Below are 20,226 nucleotides of genomic sequence, written 5' to 3'. Positions count from 1 at the left end.
AGACAAGTCTACGCCGTCTCCTCGTCGTGCTTCAACATCCTGCGCATGCTACGTAAGATTTTCCGGTGGATCCCCACCGAGACCAGGAAGACGGTCACCCAGGCCCTCGTCACCAGCCGTCTGGACTACGGCAACTCCCTCTACACCGGAAACACCGCCAAACTTCAGAAGAGACTCCAGCGGATCCAGAACGCCTCAGCACGACTCATCCTGGACAACCCCCGTCGCAGCCACATCTCCGGACACCTGAGAGACCTGCACTGGCTCCCGGTCAACAAGAGAATCACCTTCCGACTCCTCACCCACGCACACAAAGCCCTACACAACCAAGGCCCAGGATACCTCAACAGCCGCCTCAACTTCTATGCTCCCAAATGCCAGCTTCGATCGACCAGCCACCCCCTCGCCGCCGTCCCCCACGTCCGAAGAGCCACCACAGGGGGACAGTCCTTCTCCTACCTCGCCGCCAAGACATGGAACTCCCTCCCGACCCAGCTCCGCCTGACCCAGGACCACCTCGCCTTCAGGAAGCAACTCAAGACCTGGCTGTTCGAGCAGTAGCGGACCCCCCTCCCCTAGCGCCTTGAGACCCTCTGGGTGAGTAGTGCGCTATATAAATGCCTTGATTGATTGATTGATTGCATTAACCTTTTGTTTTTTTTAATGACAACACATCTCCTGTTCGTGTCCTGTTAATGGCAGCAGCACCATTTATATTCATGTTGCAGCCAGCCAATCAGATTGCTTGGTCCCACAGTATCAATGGGGAAATAAATTCCTTTTGGCCAGTCTGAATGCCATTTTTTAAATTTGCAGTACAACTGGAGTACTGCTTCCAGATATCACTATAATATAAACCCTAATTTCATAGAAAAGGGAGAACAGATTTACGGTAAATAACAAAAAGCACTCTTTTTGTGTAAAGAACTAACAGGTAAATTCATCAAGCATTTTTGCGAGTGCAAACGGTGCGAATCGCATAAATCGGCCTTTTGCGCCTGCAAAAATGGCATTTGAGATTCATCAATGGTTCATGAACTTGCAATTTGACAATTCGCAAATAATTGCGAATTAATCAAATTGCGATCACAGTTAAGGAATCTCAATTTGAGATTCCTTAAATGCTATTCATGAACCTTTTAAAATTTTCGAATTCGCAGTTTCTGGCCGCTATTTACAGCGAAGTCTGACTTCGTGGTAAATAGCGAAAACATAGAAAAATGCACTAAAGTGCATTTTTCTAAGTGGTATGTTACACACACACATGTTCTTTGGACATGTGTGTGCGCAACATCAGGCTACATTTCCATTTCAGGGGTGCTACAGGGTGTCCTTTGGACACCCCTGGCACCCTTGAAATCGCATTCTTATTTGCGATCAGCAAATTGCTAATCGCAAATAAGGATTGACTCCCCATTCATTCCTATGGGGAGTTATTCCTTATTTGCGATTAGCAATTTGCTAATCGCAAATAAGGAGGCTGTAGGAATTGCAATTTATTTAGCAATTTCTACATGAATCCAGATTTGCGAGTCCTTAATAGCGATTCTTTAATAATCGCTATTAAGAAGTCGCAAATCGGGACATTGATGAATCTGGCTGTTATTCTCTGACAAATTTGGTATAATCCTTTCAGCCACTTTTTCTGTACCGCTTGCCAAAACTCATATGGGAAATTGCATGTTAAAAACATGCTGAGGAGAATGAATATTTTTTCTAAATTTTTTGTGAAGAAATATGTAGCTTTGCAGTTCATGAATAAATTGTTACTCAAACAATAGACAGTGGTGGGGGGGCAAAGGATTTATGCGATTCTGTAGCTGCAGCATTTACCATATAATCCTGGGTTTACTATATCCGCCGTATAATTTGCACAATTTGCAAAAAATGTAGTTGTTAGCAAAGTTGGATAAAAATATTATTGCCAGAAAATGTGCTGCATAGTTTGCATTTTTTTACACATATTTAAAAAAAACCTTGGGACATAATTGATCCTCCATGACACATAATTTTATTAGTAAAGGTCTACAGAGTGGTTTGGGGACTTTCATTATGGTGATGAAATCCATATTTCACAGGGAACCAGGAAATATTTGCCTATTTTATGGTTCGCTGCAATATATGGGGTATTTAGAGGCCCCGGAGACCTAGAGGATTGGAGGGCATGCAGCTGTGCTTGGCAAATAAAATTGCCGTTTTAGGCCTGGGGACCTGTCTGTGTCACCCCCACCAGGCAGAGTTTCTCTACCCTGTCTCCCATATATTTTTTTCTTTTTCTAGGAAAGAGGACTGAGTTCCCTAGTCCTAAGTTGGCTGCTGATCTTACATCTTACATGATGTGGTGGCACCTAATCAGGTGTTATCTAGAGATTTTTCGGCACCACTGATCCCCTGCAGCATAATAAATACATACATTTTAAATGTTAATTTCTCAAAAGCTACTGAATGGAATTACACCAAATCACAAAAAGCACCCCTTCTGGACCAAGATCTACATTTCTGCCAACTTTGGTGTAATTCTGTGAAGCAGTTTTGGCTGTAGCTGTGTCTAAATTTCCCTAGTAAAAAAGTGAATGGAGAAAACATATTCAAGGACTCCCCTTTTTCTTGAATCTTTTCAGGAGCCAACTTTAACAAAGCCAATAGGCTTATCTTATATTTTGATGCGGTCACTCCTTGATATAGCCAATACGCTAGCCTTCATATAATGTTGTGGTGACCTCTCGATAAAGCCAGATTGCCTTGTATATGTTAATATGGTGACCCCTTGAGAAAGCCAGTAGTCCTGCTTTATGAAAAATGACATCCTGTTATATTGTGATGAGCGCTTTCATTGGCTTGCCGAGCATGGGGGTTGACGGCCCCTGTGGCTTAGGGTGCAAGTCCTCTCCACCACTGACCAGTGACATAATAGTTAGGTATGGTAGTAAGATCATAATTTGCTATAAAATAACCTCTTGAAATGTATTCAAAAAAACAAAGGTTAAAGAGATTTTATAGTTTGGTAGGGCATTTACTTTGAAAAAAAACCTAGAAATTCACTAAATAATCCAAAGGTTACAGTGATATTGTAATACGTGAAAATGGCAGTTAAAATACAATTTTAAACTAAAAAGAGTTTACTGAGCTAACTATAACTTGATCCCTTGCTATTCACTGCTTCTGACCTCACATAATATATCACTCATGACATCATTGACTGATGCATCATCATCACTAATAGCATATTTATAAAAAAGTCACGTAGTGCAGCAAGTCACCCTGCTGTGTGCTGTGCTACGTGACAGGCAGGGTTGCAGAAACGTGCCTAATTTAAGAATATGACGCATTCTGGTCCTTGTCCATGCGCTGGTACTGTTTCGGAGTCCTAGCACCAGCAGAGGCACCCTTGCACCATGGTGCAAGGGTACCTGCTTTGCAGACAGGGTTGTTTTTGTTCAGGAAGGGACACCTTTCTGCATAAAAGCAATCCAGGGAGTCAAATAAAGATAATTCTCCTTGTTAGGTCTCCCCTGTGAAGGTGTCAGATTTTGGCACATTCCCAGGTTTACAAGTTATTGTAAATCCGCGAATGTGTCAAAATCCAGGAGAGTTGCGTGGGAACACCCATGCAATGCCCATGGAACGCCTACCTAGGGCAGAGTAGTGCAACATGCTGATTTGCACTGCATTGTGCTACTCCAGTTTTACGAAGCCACCCAGAGCCACGCAAAGTGGCTTTGCCTGGGTTCATAAATCTATCGAAGAGGTTTGCGACACGCATGTACTACGTTGCGTGGTGCAAACACGATGTAGCCCTCTCATAAATATGCCCCAAAGATTGTATATAGGGTGTGTTTCTCAAGTCAGCCACTACCTGTATTCAAGAGTAGTCGTCTATACATGTAGGGTGTTCTTTTCTAATAAATAATTGAATTGTACATTTAGAGCTTCAGAGTGCATGTCCTCTATTGCACCATTGGACTTTGCATGAGAAATATATATGTGTTTTTTGTTGTATGTGATTTAGAGAGGGCCTGTGATAATCCAGTTTAGCTGCCCCTTCATATTAAAAGCTGTCAACTTGGCCAAGATGTTAACAATAAAAACTGAAAATCCGGACAATGTGTACTTACACATCATTTAGTTGCTCTTGTGCAGTTGATTGGAAATCTGTTCACGCATTTTATGCAATTTACCGAAAAATATAAAATGATCGATGAGAAATTAATAATTTCTGACACAATATGTATTTTTTTTTAGTCTCCTTCCGTACTGGAACAACCCGTACTGTGACATGATTAATGGCACAGGTATGTCTAAATATAATTATTGCATGTTTACACAGTTACTGTTGTGTTCTTGTGTTGCTGTAAAGGAAGGTATAGGTGACCTTGAATTACTTTCAAGAAGGGTTTTAAACTGTAGCCCCTCAAACATGACTGGACTGCGAACAGCAGGGGCGCAACTAGGTCTTAATTTCGGGGGGGGCTAACATGGCAGATGAAGGGGCGTGGCTAATGTAAATCAATGGGGCGGAGCTAAAATGGCAGATAATCAGGATCAGTTAATGCTCAGGTCAAGCTGAGAAAAAAATGTGGTGAATTCTGCATTTGAAAGTGGACAACAATTAAAGCACATATTTTTGGTAGCTTGATGCATTGCCCCCAAAAACCCATACTCACCCTGAATTTTAAAATTACCCCTGGCACACCAAAACACATACCCACGCTGAACCCTAAAATTAACCCCCTCACACCCTAAAACCCATACCCGCCCTGAAATCTATAATTACCCCTGGCACCCCAAAACCCATACCCATCCTATCCCTAAAATTATCCCTCCCCGGCACCCCAAAACCCATACCCACCCCACACTCTAAAAATACCCCCTGGCACCCCAAAACCCAATACCACCCTGAACCCTAAAATCACCCCCCTGGAGCCCCAAAACCCATACCCGCCCTGAACCTTAAATTACCCCTGGCACCCCGGAAACCATACCCATGCTGAACCATAAATTCCCCCTTGCCCCCCAAAACCCAAATGCACCCTGAACCTTAAAATTACCCCAGGCACCCCAAAACCCATACCCATACCCATGCTGAACCATAAATTCCCATCTGGCACCCCATAACCCATACCCACCATGAACCCTAAAATAGCCCCCTGACATCCCAAACCCACACCTGCCCTAAACCCTAAAATTACCCCTGGCACTATAAAACACATACCCACGCTGAACCCTAAAATTAATCCCATGGCACCTCAAAACCCACACCTACCCTGTACCTTAAAATGACCCCTGTCACCCCAAACCCCATACCCATGCTGAACCATAAATTCCCCTCCGACACCCCATAACCCATACCCACCCTGAACCATAAATTCCCCGCTGGCACCCCATAACCCATACCCACCCTGAACCCTAAAATTGCCCCCTGACACCCCAAAACCCACACCTGCCCTGAAACCTAAAATTACCCCTGGCACACCAAAACACATACCCATGCTGAACCCTAAAATGTCCCCTGGCACCCCATACCCACCCTGAACCCTAAAATAGCCCCCTGACATCCGAAAACCCACACCTGCCCTAAACCCTAAAATTACCCCTGGCACCCCAAAACCCATACCCATGCTGAACCATAAATTCCCCCGGCACCCCATAACCCATACCCACCCTGAACCATGAATTCCCCCCTGGCAACCCATAACCCATACCCGCTCAGAACCCTAAAATTACCCCCTGGCACCCCAATCCGTAACCCACCCTGAACCATAAAATTACTCACTGGCACCCTAAAACCCACACCCACCCTGAACTCTAAAATTACCCACTAGCACCCCAAAAAAAAATAAACACTACAAACTTACACTACATTTGCATATTTGGAGGGGACTGTCCTCTTTGACGTTTCTATGTATGTAAGTCAAGGACAACATTCACAGTAACCTAGATATGCAGGCAGTAGGTAATGCTGTGCTGAAAAATGCATTAAAGTTACTGGAAATTACACAAAAAACTGCTGCCTGCTCTTCTGATACTATACTGTGGAGTCTGGCTGATCAGCAGCACTGTGTCCTGGCATCCAGCCCCTGCCGAAGGTCTCACTGTGTAGATCAATGTGGGTCAAATGCACAGACAGCAGGGCGAAAGGGATGGCCAGTGCAGGTGAAGCTTTTCCTTTGTAAATTAATTCCTGCTGGCGCCATAGCCCAGGGTTTGCTGTCTGTGCACTTGTATGGAATACACATCTATACAAGTGCACAGACAGCACACCCTGTGCTAAGATGCCAGCAGAAATTCCTTTACAAAGGAAAAGCATCACCTTAACTGGCCATGCCTTCCCCCTGCTGTGCACATCTTCACACCCCATGCTCACAACCCATCAAGTGCTTAGGTGAAATCCCTGCCTTCAGGCAAGGATTTCCCCTCTGCGCCACTGTAAAGGAAACACAAGAGGTCAGGCCAGGTGGGTCGGTTCACTCGCTGAAACTTTTCAGAGGCTCGCTGTCTGGCTCGGGCTGCTGGGCCTCTCAGAAATCATTAAAACAATCACATTCTCGGATCGGATGCGCAGCCTTCCTGCACCATTTCAGTGTGTGTCATCTTAGCCCGGGCAGAGGAGGCGACGGGGGGGGGCTGAAGCCCGGTGAGCCCAATGGGTGTTGCGCGCCTGGCGAACAGCAAACAGCCCTGGTAATCTGCCTCGAACGGCCCCGGTAGCGGAGGGGGGTTGCTAGTGAGAAGCACCACTCCGCTGCACTACTCCTGCTTTTGCTAAAGGGGGCCGATATTGAGGCACTGCTGCAAAACCTGCCTCCAGTAACAAAACTGGTCCCATGAGGCCAAAAGGGTCCCCCACCCTTCGGGCCCACTGAGGAAACACCCGGTGTCTGCTACGGCCAGTCCAGCCCTGCCCTCAAAATGCATCCTACTATTCCAAGTGCTTTAACCCTAGCTCTTCCAAGGTGCAGTTTACATAGTATAGTTCTAGCAAAAGTTAAACCCTTATGCTGGCATTTCTCTAGCTCTAATGTTTGGCCCTTGAACAACTATGTACATTTATATATTTTGCTCATAAAAACTAAATGTTTTGCATTTTCTTGCTTACAGTTAATGTAGTTTTGTGACAGTATTGGTAAAGTGCATTGACATTTCTCTGTAGCCCTGTAGGAGTAAAATCCAACAGAGGTAGATCATCTGCAAATAGCAAAGACCTCACTCGTGTGATTCAATCACATTTTTGGGTAAGGGTATTTTTATAGTATTCAGCTCCAAGCAGATCAGCTGAAAAAAGTGTAAATAGTGCAGAGACTACACTGTTTCAGACCATTGTAGAAAGAAGCTTTCCGAGTTAGTCTTTCACTGTTGTAATTCAATTGAATTTACCCCAAGTTATTCTTATGTAATAATTGAGAGCTGCCCGGAGTCCCACAGGCATATTTAAGTAAGAGAATCTTCTCCACAAAATGCTACTATCCACCAAGTCAAGTGCAGCACTAGGGCCATTTATTCCACAAGGCATGTCCCCCAAGCAGAGAGCAGTCAGGTTCAAAACCAGCCTGCTCCACTCGTGAATCTTGACTTGAGAGCATTCTTTCCTGTAAACATGCCCAAATCAATTACAAGAATATCTTCATTCTATAACCCATTAATGAGATAAAGTAGTAATGGTAAAGATTCATTTGTGTGCCTTTTCTGTGGATCTGCTGAATAACTGTCCATACCATGATTCAGGAAATGTTTAATGCTTCAAACTCATTCTAAAACAAGCATCGACAATAAAAGGCCTCAGCCTATTTGCTTAGCAAATGCTTTTGCCATGATAGACCACACCATTGCAGCACAGACCCTTAGTAAAGTCTAACCCCAACCAGAGGATGGACCTTCAACAGACCTATTTTGAGAGCCCACTAACCTTAATGCACATTTTGACCTCCTCCATGCAAAGCCTCTGAGTTTGAAGTCTTTGGTTGCTGGTGAAATCCGGTTAAACCCTCCTACATGGGCAGACACATTTCCACATGCATCAGATCTAGGTTTAAGGGATCATAAGACAATTTATTTGAAAAAACATGCAGGTTGGAAAAAACATGCCAACGCTCAAGGCATTACTCTTAGTTTCAGAACAAGGGAATCAGAAGGGGTTGGCCAATAGCCTCTGACTGCTGCTGGAACCACATGCAGTTCTCTAGGACCTCAAACAGCTGCACCCACAGCTTTGAGCTGTCTGGTTTCTAAATAGTTTAAACGCTGGAGCAGTGCTATTTTTACAGCAAAGGCCTAAGTGGTAAATAGTTGCTTGTCATAGGAATGAATGTTGAAGGTGTGGGCTACTTTTGTTTGGAAAACAACAGAACACAATCCAATAGCTTGCAAAAAGCAACGTACCAGTACAATTAGAACAGAATGTAGCACAACACAACAAACAAGTGAAAACAGAATGCAGGCGTTCAACACCAAATACTCAAACAACAGGTACATTGTCTGTGTGGTTCATTTATCTTATGAAAAATACATTTACATGAAACAAAAACATACACCGTTATGTTTACACCAAAGACAATACATTAATCAAGTCGAAACACCAATAAAGTAATAGCAGGACATATCATAAATACATATTACAAGAAAAAAATAGGATATTCTTAACTTTATATAAAAAAAATCACAAAAGGAGGGACACACTATACAGTAAATGTACCCTATTGGCCTACTGTGCTGCTTAGTTGGTATAATAAATCATAAGTGCCTCTCATAAGTCATAAGTGTCCCTCAACGATGGCAGTCGGACGCTCGTCCAACCACCATCGTAATCAGGGTCACAGTGACCAAAAAACAACACAACACATTACCACCACAACAGAATGCTACACAACAAATGTGCACAGTTATATCACTCAGTACTGCCCACAGAAACCTGCTTTCATGAGGTGGTAAAAGATGTTTGCATGAATCACCCACTACCCTAACTTACCACCAAGGACATACCAGTCAAAAATGCTTTGTGATCCAACCACGAACCATGACTCAGTGCCACTCAAGTGCTCTCTTGGTATGATGTGGCCTGGATCTAGTTTTCCGCAAAAGATCAAGGGCCCGATGTAGGTAAATCAGATTTACCGCTTCATAAATACCGAATTTTACCGAGTCGGTATTCATGAATCGGTAAATCTGATGTAGGTATTCATTCGGTAAAAAATACCGAATCGGTATGATTCGGTATTTACCGATTCTGTAATTACAGAATCGGTATTTGCCATTGATTCCTATGGGCCTTGAAGCCCATAGAAATCAATGGCAAATACCGATTCGGTAATTACAGAATCGGTAAAAATATCGAATTGCCAAGGGGGACAGGGTGTCACTTTGACACCCTGTAGCACCCCAGTTTTTTGCTTGTGTGCAATGTGACACACATACATGCCCTTAGGGCATGTATGTGTGTCATATTGCACAGGTGTACATGCACAGATGTGCATGTACACAGCAATTCGTAATTTACCATGCAACAGTATTACATGGTAAATAACGAATTTCTAAGGGTCTGTGGCACTGTAAACTGTGCCACCTACATTTGGAATTACAGAATCGGTATATTTACCGATTCGGTAATTTTACCGATTCGGTAAATATACCGATTCTGTAATTTTCAGCCCCCTACATAGCAAAACCCTTGGGCTCCTACATCTGGCCCCTGAATTGTTGACTTTCCTCATGCTGATCCAAGTATACACATTATCTGAGCTACATGTCACATCCTCGAAGGTGATTTATAAACTTTTCAAGTCCATTGTTATTCGCTGAAAGCTCATAAAGGGGGGGGGGGTTAGCCTATTCTTAAGTGCTTATTATCGACTGAGCCAAGTGAATAAAGGGACAGAGGTAAAACTGATTTGCCCACGATCAAGGATTGTATCGAAAATAGAATGTGGGTCACTTGCTTCCACCTGCCAGTTGACCGGTTTCTCTGCATTTCCCCGTGACTGTCAATGAAAACGGGCATTTATACATTTGTTCAAACACACTTTTTTTTTTTACCAGTACAGTGGTTGTCCATTTTGATTATAAATATAGTATTTTTCAAAGTAAAATTATGATCATTGTATTTTTTACCAGTCAAACCCTCTTTTAGAAAGTGTCTACATTTCAATAATTTCGCTGCTGTTGTGACTGATTTGAGAAACGAATTGTCCTTAAGAAAAATAGTGCTTAACATAGGTTTGGTCTAGTTAGTATAACCAGGCCACAATAGGCCACATTATGAAAAGTGTTTGTTCATTTGTTGTGCACGAGCTGTGCACGTCCATGTATTTCCATTGCCTTCCTGAAAATCATCGAAATTGAAATTCAGTGTCTGCCTTTACATGTGAAATATAGCTTATTTTTAGTTTCGTTGGCTGAAGCTAATTCTTTTGAAACATTGCAAGGCCATGAGATAAACGTCCTGTTGCTATGCCAAGGTTAGAACTGTGCAGAAGCAGTTCTTTGTATTCCCATCTTTTTGCATTAATAAAACATTAGACTATGCAACACATCATTTAGTTAACTGACACTCCAATTAGTGTACAAGTGAATGTTGTTTGGAAATAATATTGTGATTTGTTTGCAAAGCAAGTATCATTTTCATGCTGCCTCTTACCTAACGTTGCGCCTGAATATGTGTCCTTTCATTGACCAGGACATTATAAATGATTTTCTATTTGGGAGGAGAAATGGTAATTCTGCTTTCTATTTAGAGAGGGCTGGTTAGATATTTTTCCTTTGACTTTATTTTTCCATTTTCCATTAAGGCATGGCACATTTTAGAGCTGCTTCTTTTATTTTTATGGGAAAACATTTATGCTTTTGCCATGATAGAAATAGTTGGATGTGCATGGTCTTTTGTAGCAGGGCTTGGTCTTATTAATTTGACCATGGCACGTTGCATTATTACATGTATTATGATTTGGTTTATGACAATTCCAAATGTAACTAACTTTTGAGTTCTGTAAGGATAACTTTGACAACCGAATAAATCTACGAAATTTAGAATAAGAAGGAACACTTATGCAAGTCTTTGTGTAATAGTCCTAGCTGAGAACTTGGATTGATGAGTTTTCCTTTTCTGTAAATCGGCCTCATTAATGTTCATTGGGTTTGAGCATCCACAATGATCCAAATGCAACCAGTAAATCGAGAAGCATATGTATCATACTTTCATGCAGCTCAACGCAGCAAGCCACCTTGCTGTGTGAAAGGGCAGGAATACACTGTATTTAACATCACATGTGCTGGCGCACTTTTGGCTGCCTAGTGCTAATGCAGGCACCCTTGCATGGTGCCTGCATTGGCACCATGCATGGGTAGATGTGTGGGAACACCCATGCCCCTCCCATGGAAAGCCTCCTAGGGGCAAAGTAACTCAAGCAACGATTTGGCCTTGCATGGCTTGATAAATCAGACTTTAGGGTTGCATGGTGCAATGGTGACGCATCAGATTTATAAATATGGGCCAGGGTGCTGATGAGATGTGTGCAAAAAAGGGAGTGTCCGGTCCCAGCTTATCAAAACAGTTGCATAAGAAACTGAGTTTAACAATATTTAAATGTGTATTGCGTTCACTATTCGTATCACAGAATATGCAACATACTCCCAATGCCATTTTCTTATATTTGTTTAGTGTTTAACTTCTTTGGCAAGGTTTTTAAACTATAAGTCTCTAAAGTCAAGGAGTTACATGAGTAGGTTAAAAAAATATCTCCCAGTCACGTTACAAAAATATACTTTTTCCTGCACATGGCCATTGCCAATTTTACTGGCACAGAAACTGTTTGGTGCTGTCACATGGGGAACATCCTTTACCACACGGATTTTACTCCGCAGTACCTTTTTACAACGCGTCTTTTACAACGCAAGTCGTAACCACGACTTGCGCTGGAGGGCGCTACAGGACAAGGAATAATTTAATTTACTATCCAACACCTTCCCTACTGAATGTAGGCTGGTGTTGGAATAGTAAATTAAAAAATTCCTAAGTCCGCAGCCCACCAACGCAAGTCGTGGTAACGACTTGCGTTAGAAAAAACGCGTTGTAAAGGTACGAGTGGTAAAACCATGCGTGGTAACGTCGTACATCCGCTGTAACATACTTCAGTATTTAAGAGAGTGTAGCCGTTAGAGAGACAGTAGCACCTAACAGCCTGAGCAGTGAGGGAGGCGATTGAGAGGCAGATGGAGAGAGCGGAGTATAGTAATTGATGTCAAATGAAGGGTTATAAGGACTGGGGCCTTTATTTGCCACACACTACGCAGAGATAAAGTTCTTCCTAATCAACAGTCTAACTAATTTGTGAACCGACCCAGATACATGAGTGGAATGCAGGGTGCCATCACATTCCATAAATAACCAGGGACTATAACACATCCTCATTATTTCATTAATGACAACCAAAATTAATAAAGAGCACATTTAATTTTTAATATAGGGAAAAAGCAATCGAAATGTGAGTTGAATGATTTCAGCACCATTATTAATGCATAAGGCTAAAGAGTCCTCCAATGTCCAGTGCAAGGTTGCGAGTAAAGTGGAGGCATTCAATGTAAAAGCCCAAGTGCATTAGCCACTACATCGCATCTAATCCTTGTTTGAACCCATATTTATTTTTATTTATTTATTATTACATTTATTAAGCGCACAGCTACCCGGAGGTTTCCCGGCGCTAGAGCAAACTGAGCGGTGAGAGGAGAGAGGGACATTAGTTGTTAAAAAGCCATGTTTTTATTCCCTTACGGAATAAAAACATATACCCTTTCTCGTCTTTCACCACATGCTCCATATGGCACACCACTGCTCTCTGGCACCTTCTGGTATCTCTTACCTAAAGACCTCTCAAACTCCTACTACACTCACCATCACTACTTTAGATAGCTGCACCAACACATTTTTGACCATTGCTTCACCCACCATTCTCCGAACACATAGCCCGTTGCAATGAATGGAGTAGATTTGATGTATTTGTGGGACCCCTTTGCAGCTTTGGACAAAAAAGACCAGGATTCTTTCATCTACAACCTCCACCTTTTGGGATATCACAAATTGGAAGTCTCATTGTACACATGTACCAACATTTTTTTAAAAAGAGGCCGGGGCAAAAGACGAGGCAAACAACGAAAAAGAGGTATCCAGCAAGTACAATGGGAGGAAGAACCACAGATGGGGAGGTTCACCAAAAGGAAGGAAATAGCATGGGGCACCTCACAATTAATCTTTCTTACAGGACACTAGCAGAGCCAGAAAAGCTGGTTCTCAATAAACGACTTCAACTTGTGCCTACAGCTAAGCTGGACATTTTCATACTTCATTGAGATTTTTGCCACAAAATTAGGCTACATGCCTTCTTTAACACCATCAACTCTTATGATTTTCCCCCCCTGCGCTGAAAATCTGTAAAACCCATTGTTCATGACGAGCTCAGCTCGGCATGATTGTACGAGAGGTGTACCTCATGACGAGCTGAGCTCGTCATGAGCGTCGAAGGGGTTAAAGATAAGCCTGAAATACAAGAAAATCAAAACACCTATTAACGGATACCCTCAACCTTAAGTCCCCCACTGCTACTACTGGAAAGGAAATTCATACATTTGAGCAGGCTGTACTGAAAGAACTGAACTTGACAACACTGACATATGTTTATCAAAATATGTCTGGGGAAGAACACAAAGTCATATCTACATAAGCCAATGATGATAGCACAATGATCAGACAAGCCAATAAACGCTCTCGTGCAGTGATTATGAAAGCATATGGAAAGGAGTGCTTACATCGCTTTAACGATCGAAGTAGTTATCAGATCTTACCTCTGACCCAACAAAACAATTGGCAAAAGAGTTCAGAATAATGATGAATGATCGCATGATATCAAGAAGATCATTAATGGATACAGGTAAATTGATCTTACCAATGTTTGCCTTTAAAAGATCTTAAAACCTTAAAGACCGACTGATACATTCCAGCACTTGAAATAAGAAACACCTGTTGAGCATGGGATCCACATATGGACACACCCATCCCACTTTGGGCTACGAATGCAGAACAAATGATGGACAGAATGCTGAACTATATCAAACATTCACCCCAGTACAGAGATCTGGGCCAAAATATTTTTGCATTTGTTACCCCAAGTGGAATCGGGATGCCCAGACATGGGTCCCATGCTCGCCATGTCACTGAATTCAAGCTGTCCAGGCTGATGAGGTATGATACTCCAAAACCATTCCTAGGATGCTTGTTTCTGGTCTAGGGAGGACCTGGCCTAGCAGTTCAGTCTGAGCTGTTTCAAATGGGGAATCAAGACTAATTTGCTTATGTCTGGGTCTAAATTGGGGTAGAGTGGAGAGCAAAAAATTGATGGATTCATAACCCAGATTTCTGATTGGGGGTGAGCATGTGGCATTGTTCAGTGTTCCTTCCATCAACTGTTCTTCTTGCATTTGTCACCCCAAGTGGGACGGGGATGCCCAGATATGGGTCCAGTGCCCTCCATGTCTCTAGATGCAAACTATTCTGGGTACATAGGGGTGATACGCCGAAACTGGTCCCAGGATGCTTGTTTCCAGTTCAGGGAGGGCCTGGCCTGGGAGTTCAGGTGGGACTGCGCCCACTGGAAGCAGGGTCAAGATTGATTTGCATATGGCTGGGTCCAACTGGGGTGGCGTGGTGAGCAAAAAACACAATGGATTCAGGCCTCGATCTCTGACTGGGGTTGAGCGTTTGACATTGTTTAGCATGGCCTGAACTGCCAGGCCAGATCCTCCCTGGACCGGAAACAAGTATCCTGTGATTGGTTTCGGGGTATCACCCCTAATCAGCCAGGCTAGCTTGAATCTAGAGGCACAGTGCGCATGAGACCCACGGATGGGCATACCCTTCCCACTTAAGGCGACAAAAGCAAAAAGAACAAATGATGGATGCAATGTTGAACAATTCAAGCATTCACCCTCAGTCACAGATCTGGGCTTAATCCATCATTTTTTAGTTCACCACGGCACACCAGTCTGGACCTACCCATATGCAAAATGATGGATTTAATCTGAGACTGTAACTGGACATGATTTGTTTGCCATTCCGAGTTGTCACTTTGTGCTTTTTGGCGCTATCTTTACTAAAATCTTTCAAAAATTCATAACTCCAGTTCTACTGATGGAATTTATGCCATTTTAGTATCAAATAATCTATTAAAATGTAAACGTTTTTTGTGTGCTGTGTAAATACTTTACACATCCTGTCTAAATTAAGCATGTCGGTTTTTGTGCCAAGTTACCCAGGGTTAAATAATGGTTACATTAGGGACTTTTTGTGGTTAACCGTGCAAGGGATTGTGGCTGTTGCTTTAACAGGGCTCACACCCATTCAACCAACAACCAGTTTCTACAGCACATGCGAGATTTGTAGAACCCAGTGTGTTCGTGTTTGTCTGTGTACATATACATGTAAATGTATTTGTAAGGCATACCTCAGCATTAACACATGGGTTCTTGAGATTCAAGATACATACCACTTTTTTCAGGTCTTGCACCACTGCATGTTCGCTGAAGACCTAATCAAACCAGCTAGATCCGCAACAGGGCTATAATTCATAAGACAGTAGGATGACACATTGAGGTCCTGATGAAACACCATTGACACATCTGGGCAGGAAGGTGTGAAACATGCTGAAAAAAATTTGGACAAAAGAATAACTCATGTTCACTTGGTCCAGACTGTGCTTTTCATCTTAACAAAGATTCCGGTCTCAAAAATAAAGACAGTGTACATTGGTCAATTGAAGGTAATTTTATATCACTACATCCATGTAGAAAAGTGGGTTACTGGTTGAGGGGGGGAACCGCACCCAAGCAGCAACCACAATTCTTGTCAGGGTGAAACAAAAAAAAACTCTAAACTATCATGTGCCTAACCCTCTCATAGTTTTTCAAAGTAGCAGTGAGGCTTAATTTAGATGCAATGTGTAAAGTATTTATGCGGTAAATCACACAATAATAAAGTAAAAAAACAACCTAAGAAAAATCCCACACCAATTTAGAAAAAAGTGCAGTTTAATAGACTATTTAGATCAAAACAACAAAAATCCAGTTAACAAGACTGAAGTTAAGTCTACAAGGTGCTTAAAAACACAAAGTGCCAACTGTACTTATCTGGTTGCGCTGGACTGAGACAAAGTCACACGTTCAGGCTGACTGAGATGGAGTGTGGACTGGGTTCAGGGACCAAGTTAGATCCACTAAAAAAGTACCTTAAATCCTGTTTGTGGAGTATTACAAGATCCCATGTCGAGGATGCGTCATGCAGTGGTGTTTCTGAGGAAGCTGCAGGGCTGCGAAGTTTAATCTTGCTTTACCATTGAGGATGCCATTGACATGAGGCTTTCGTGTGCAAAGTCCTGTGTGGCGGATGCACCATGCAGCAGCTGTTTTGAGGAAGCTACGGGCTGCGAGGATGGGACCTTGGCCTGGGATGCATTGCACATTGGCAATGGTCTGCATCAGTTCTGCTCACAGGAACACAGCTGGGATTTCAGAGCACCATCAGTCCCACTCCCAAGGGTCCTAAACTGGGATGGCTCCACTTAAGGGGGAAAGACTCACAGCAGGCAGAGTGCTGGGTTCAAGGTGGTTGGAGCCTTTGCTAACCCTGCGGCTCTGACCAGGAGGGCAGCCAACTAGCCGTTGGAGTCACTCTGGTGGTCCTGAGTTCAAGGTGCAGTGTAGCAGTCCTTCTATCAGAACAATACAGCAGTCATATTAAGTCTTACACATGTCCAAAGGTTGTACTCAGGAGTTGGGTTTGAGGGTCCAATATTTATTCCTGGTGCACACTTTGAATTAGGAGAAAGTTATGGCTGTTTCCATTCTCAGAGGTGTTTGGAATTCCATAGACCCCACCACCCCCGTCCTGGCCTCACTTTGTCTGGGGACACGAAAGACTAGTGTAAAACCCTATGTGAGTGTGCTCAGGCACACTAAGTGTGGTAGGTGACAGCTCCTCCTACTCATCAAGTCAGAGATGGCCCATCCTCCAAACATCTATACACCTTTGTCTCACTGTCTGGGAGTGATTCATAGGGACCATCTACCAGTTACAACTAGCCATGTGACCTAGGATACAGGCTGCAGTCACAAAATTGTTAGCATAAGAAAACTAAAGCTTTCTAAAAGTGCCATTTTCAGAATTGTGACTTAAAATCCAACTTGACTATTTAAGGGGGTTGTAAATTAAAATACTATAGGCACTAAAATCAATATTCCTAGCTGCTACCAAATGAAAATTATCACTTATTAAATATAATAAGGTAACCAAATGTATCTTATGGGAGAGGCAGGCCTTGCTATAGTGAAAACAAATCTAAGAGGTTTTACTACCACGACATGTCCAACACTGCACCCTGCTCTATGGGGTTGTTTTCCAGGTCAAAATGGCAGTTCTAAATCGCACATAGTAGGATGCAATTGCATGCCTGACATGTTTAAAAGGCTACTTAAGTGAGGTGGCACAATTATTGCTGCAGACCCCTAGTAGTATTTTATTTACAGGCACTGAGTACATGTAATATCACTTAACTAGGTTCAAATAATTACATTAACTGTGCCAGTCTGGTGTAATCCAATGTTTCCATGTTTATAGTAGAGAGCACAAGCTCTTTAGCACTGAAAAGCCTACCAGAAAAGGTTCAGAAAAAGGAGGGTGAAGGCAAAAACATTCTGAGGCAGACTGTGCAGAAAGGACCAGGTCCAACAGGAATCAACAGAAGGGATCTTAACTTGTGCACCTGAATATCCACAGGCTGTTAAATTACGTTTTAATTTAACAAAAATAGGTCCCTACCTTTCGTTAAAAGGCTACTTCCTGGTAGCCTAATTCCGACCGTTTAAATACCACAGCTGAAGCGGAAGAGAGGGAGTATCCTGTGTTGTCAAGCCAATTAAGGGGCAGACAGCTAAAAAAGAAACATGCATTCTTGCCGGGGGTGCCTGCTGCATCATAGAAATGTAAATGTGGGCAATTCTTTAATCTGCAAATGTGAAGTGCATGCTTCTAATGGACAATAAAAAGAATTCTGTACAGCCTGTGGATTATTAAATCTATATTTTGGAAGCACCTTTGCCAGAGTGCAGGATGATGTGTATTTCAAATTTAGAGTACTTTTAAGTTTTACATATCCTGGTAGTGAAAGACTCTTACATTTGTTTTTTACTACTGTACAGCCTACATAACTTATGTTAACAAGCTATAACTTCATTTTTATTTTTTTATGTCTTTGGAATTATAATGAAAAATCCTCTCTTATTGTAAAGTCGGATTTTAAGTTACAGTTTTGAAAATGACACTTTTAGAGTGCTGACAATTCCCAGCCTAGGTCATTTGGTGAATGTAGCCTGTCACTGGGTCACAATAAGGGTGTAGTTGGCAGCTGGGCTTTGTTTGTTCCTCCTAGACAGATCTTAGGTGTGCTTTGATGGACCATCACTGGCAAGATGGGAAGGTGGAGCTAGGCACAGCCCTACTTACACTTGAATAGGCTGTGTCCTGCCTCAACACAACGGGCTGCATAAGCCCTGTTGTTAGTCTAGACACAGGGCAGAGGAGGTAGTAAAGGTGCACTTCAAAGGCAAACGTCTATGACTTCAGTGGAGGCACCTTGTACAAATATTGGACCTCGCACCAACTCTTTAGTACACTTCTAAACCTGTGGATACTATGCCAGAGAGAAGGACTGCTGTGCTGCTGAAAGGACTGCCACTGATTTGCTGCCCTCCTGCCTGAGTCAGATGGATTGGACCTGCACCTGAACCCATGACTTCCAGAGTGACTCCAAGGACTAGTCTGCTGGTGGGGGGGCGTGGCTTGGCCACTGAAGATGGCGGATGTGTAAGCTTACAGCTCCACGCTGGCCCTAACATTATCCTAAAGCATCGGGCCGAATCCCAGCATTTCCTGGCAAAGAAAGATGATCGCTAGATAGAATGGGGGATGGCATAGAAAAGACGAGCTCAGCAGCACCTCAATCCGAGGATGGTCGACTACGCTTAGCTGAACAAGCTAGAGGTGCGGCTTCTGGTCCAGGATGGCCCCGTGCTGATACATGAGACGAAGGATTGTGCCACAGAAAGGGACGGCCTACATCAGCTTGCCGCCTGGGGCAAGAACTTTTGGGAGCTGTGGAGGAAATAGAGAGCTGCCGGAGAGGCTGAGACAGAGACTCCGGGTCACAGCCTGAAGCAGATGGTGGCACTGATATCTCCGACCAGAGGTGAGCGGTGAGGCCAAGCTGCATAAGACTTAGCCAACCAGGCAGGAGCAGTGGCGCTCGACGGCTCAAGGTAGAGAAATGCGCATTATGCCACCTGCAGATAGCGAGGGATGGCACCTAGACTTGGCCCATATACAAAGCTGGTACTAATCACTCAGATCTACGGCCCCCAGCAGGTGTGCAGAGGCAGATGAGAGAATGGGGAAGACCGCCTGGTTGGAAAGTGCATACTCGGGCCTGGATGGGGGCTCAATGCCAGATGATTGTTGGACAACTGCGCAGACTTGATGTGCAAGGCAGACCAGGCCAGAGAGAAGCTGCACAGAGCAGATGAGGATCTGGGCTCTCTCCTGGTTGAGTAGGAGCATTGCGCCCTGTGGGGGTAACGCGATTGGACACTAAAACCCAGTCAGGTTGTGGTACTGGATTTGCTGGGGCTGGCGACCAGGGAGTTGTCTCGGGCCCAGATCAGGGCCTGGTGCCCAGTGCTTGTTGGCCAGCTGAGTGGAGGCCCGACCCCATTGGCGCCTTGCATCGTTGAGCCTCGGTCCAGACACAGAAGCAGATTGTGGACTTCCAGCAGCCTCCACTGTTATAGCTGTAGGCATTGAGTGCAGAATTGTTGGACCCTGGACTGTTAGGCTTAGCGGGGAAATAATCAGGGGGTCCTGACAGGAACACAAGTACAACAGGGTCTTGAGAGAACCAGAGAGGAGGTGAGAATAAACCCTGTGTCATAGATCAAACGTCTCGTATTACAGACCCTCCAACAGGTGAACAGCACCCCCTCACCATCCTAAATATTGTATTGTCCGCTCCACCACACTTATATTGGTGGCGGTCATTAAGTGACTCATTGCATGGCCCACTCTGGGAAGCATAGGTGTACTACCCTGAGAAGAATGGGTAAAACAAGGGCGAGACCGTCAAAACTGCTGCCAGAACTGGTGCC

At 43.5% G+C, this 20,226-nt stretch overlaps 1 protein-coding gene across 1 annotated transcript in view; it reads left to right on the top strand.

Moving 5' to 3' along the window:
* The window catches only part of CD36 (CD36 molecule (CD36 blood group)), a 553,162-nt gene that overhangs the window by 309,259 nt on the left and 223,677 nt on the right, over positions 1–20,226 (top strand). The window contains exon 6 of the mRNA XM_086919832.1: positions 4,243–4,292. Coding sequence (XP_086775958.1) covers positions 4,243–4,292 — 50 coding nt within the window. The remainder of the gene's footprint in view (positions 1–4,242; positions 4,293–20,226) is intronic.

The sequence above is a fragment of the Lissotriton vulgaris genome, chromosome 1_1 (genome assembly GCF_964263255.1).
Source record: "Lissotriton vulgaris chromosome 1_1, aLisVul1.2, whole genome shotgun sequence".
Lineage (NCBI taxonomy): Eukaryota > Metazoa > Chordata > Amphibia > Caudata > Salamandridae > Lissotriton > Lissotriton vulgaris.
Note: the sequence above shows the minus strand (reverse complement) of the source record. Positions and strands in the feature narration are given on the sequence as shown.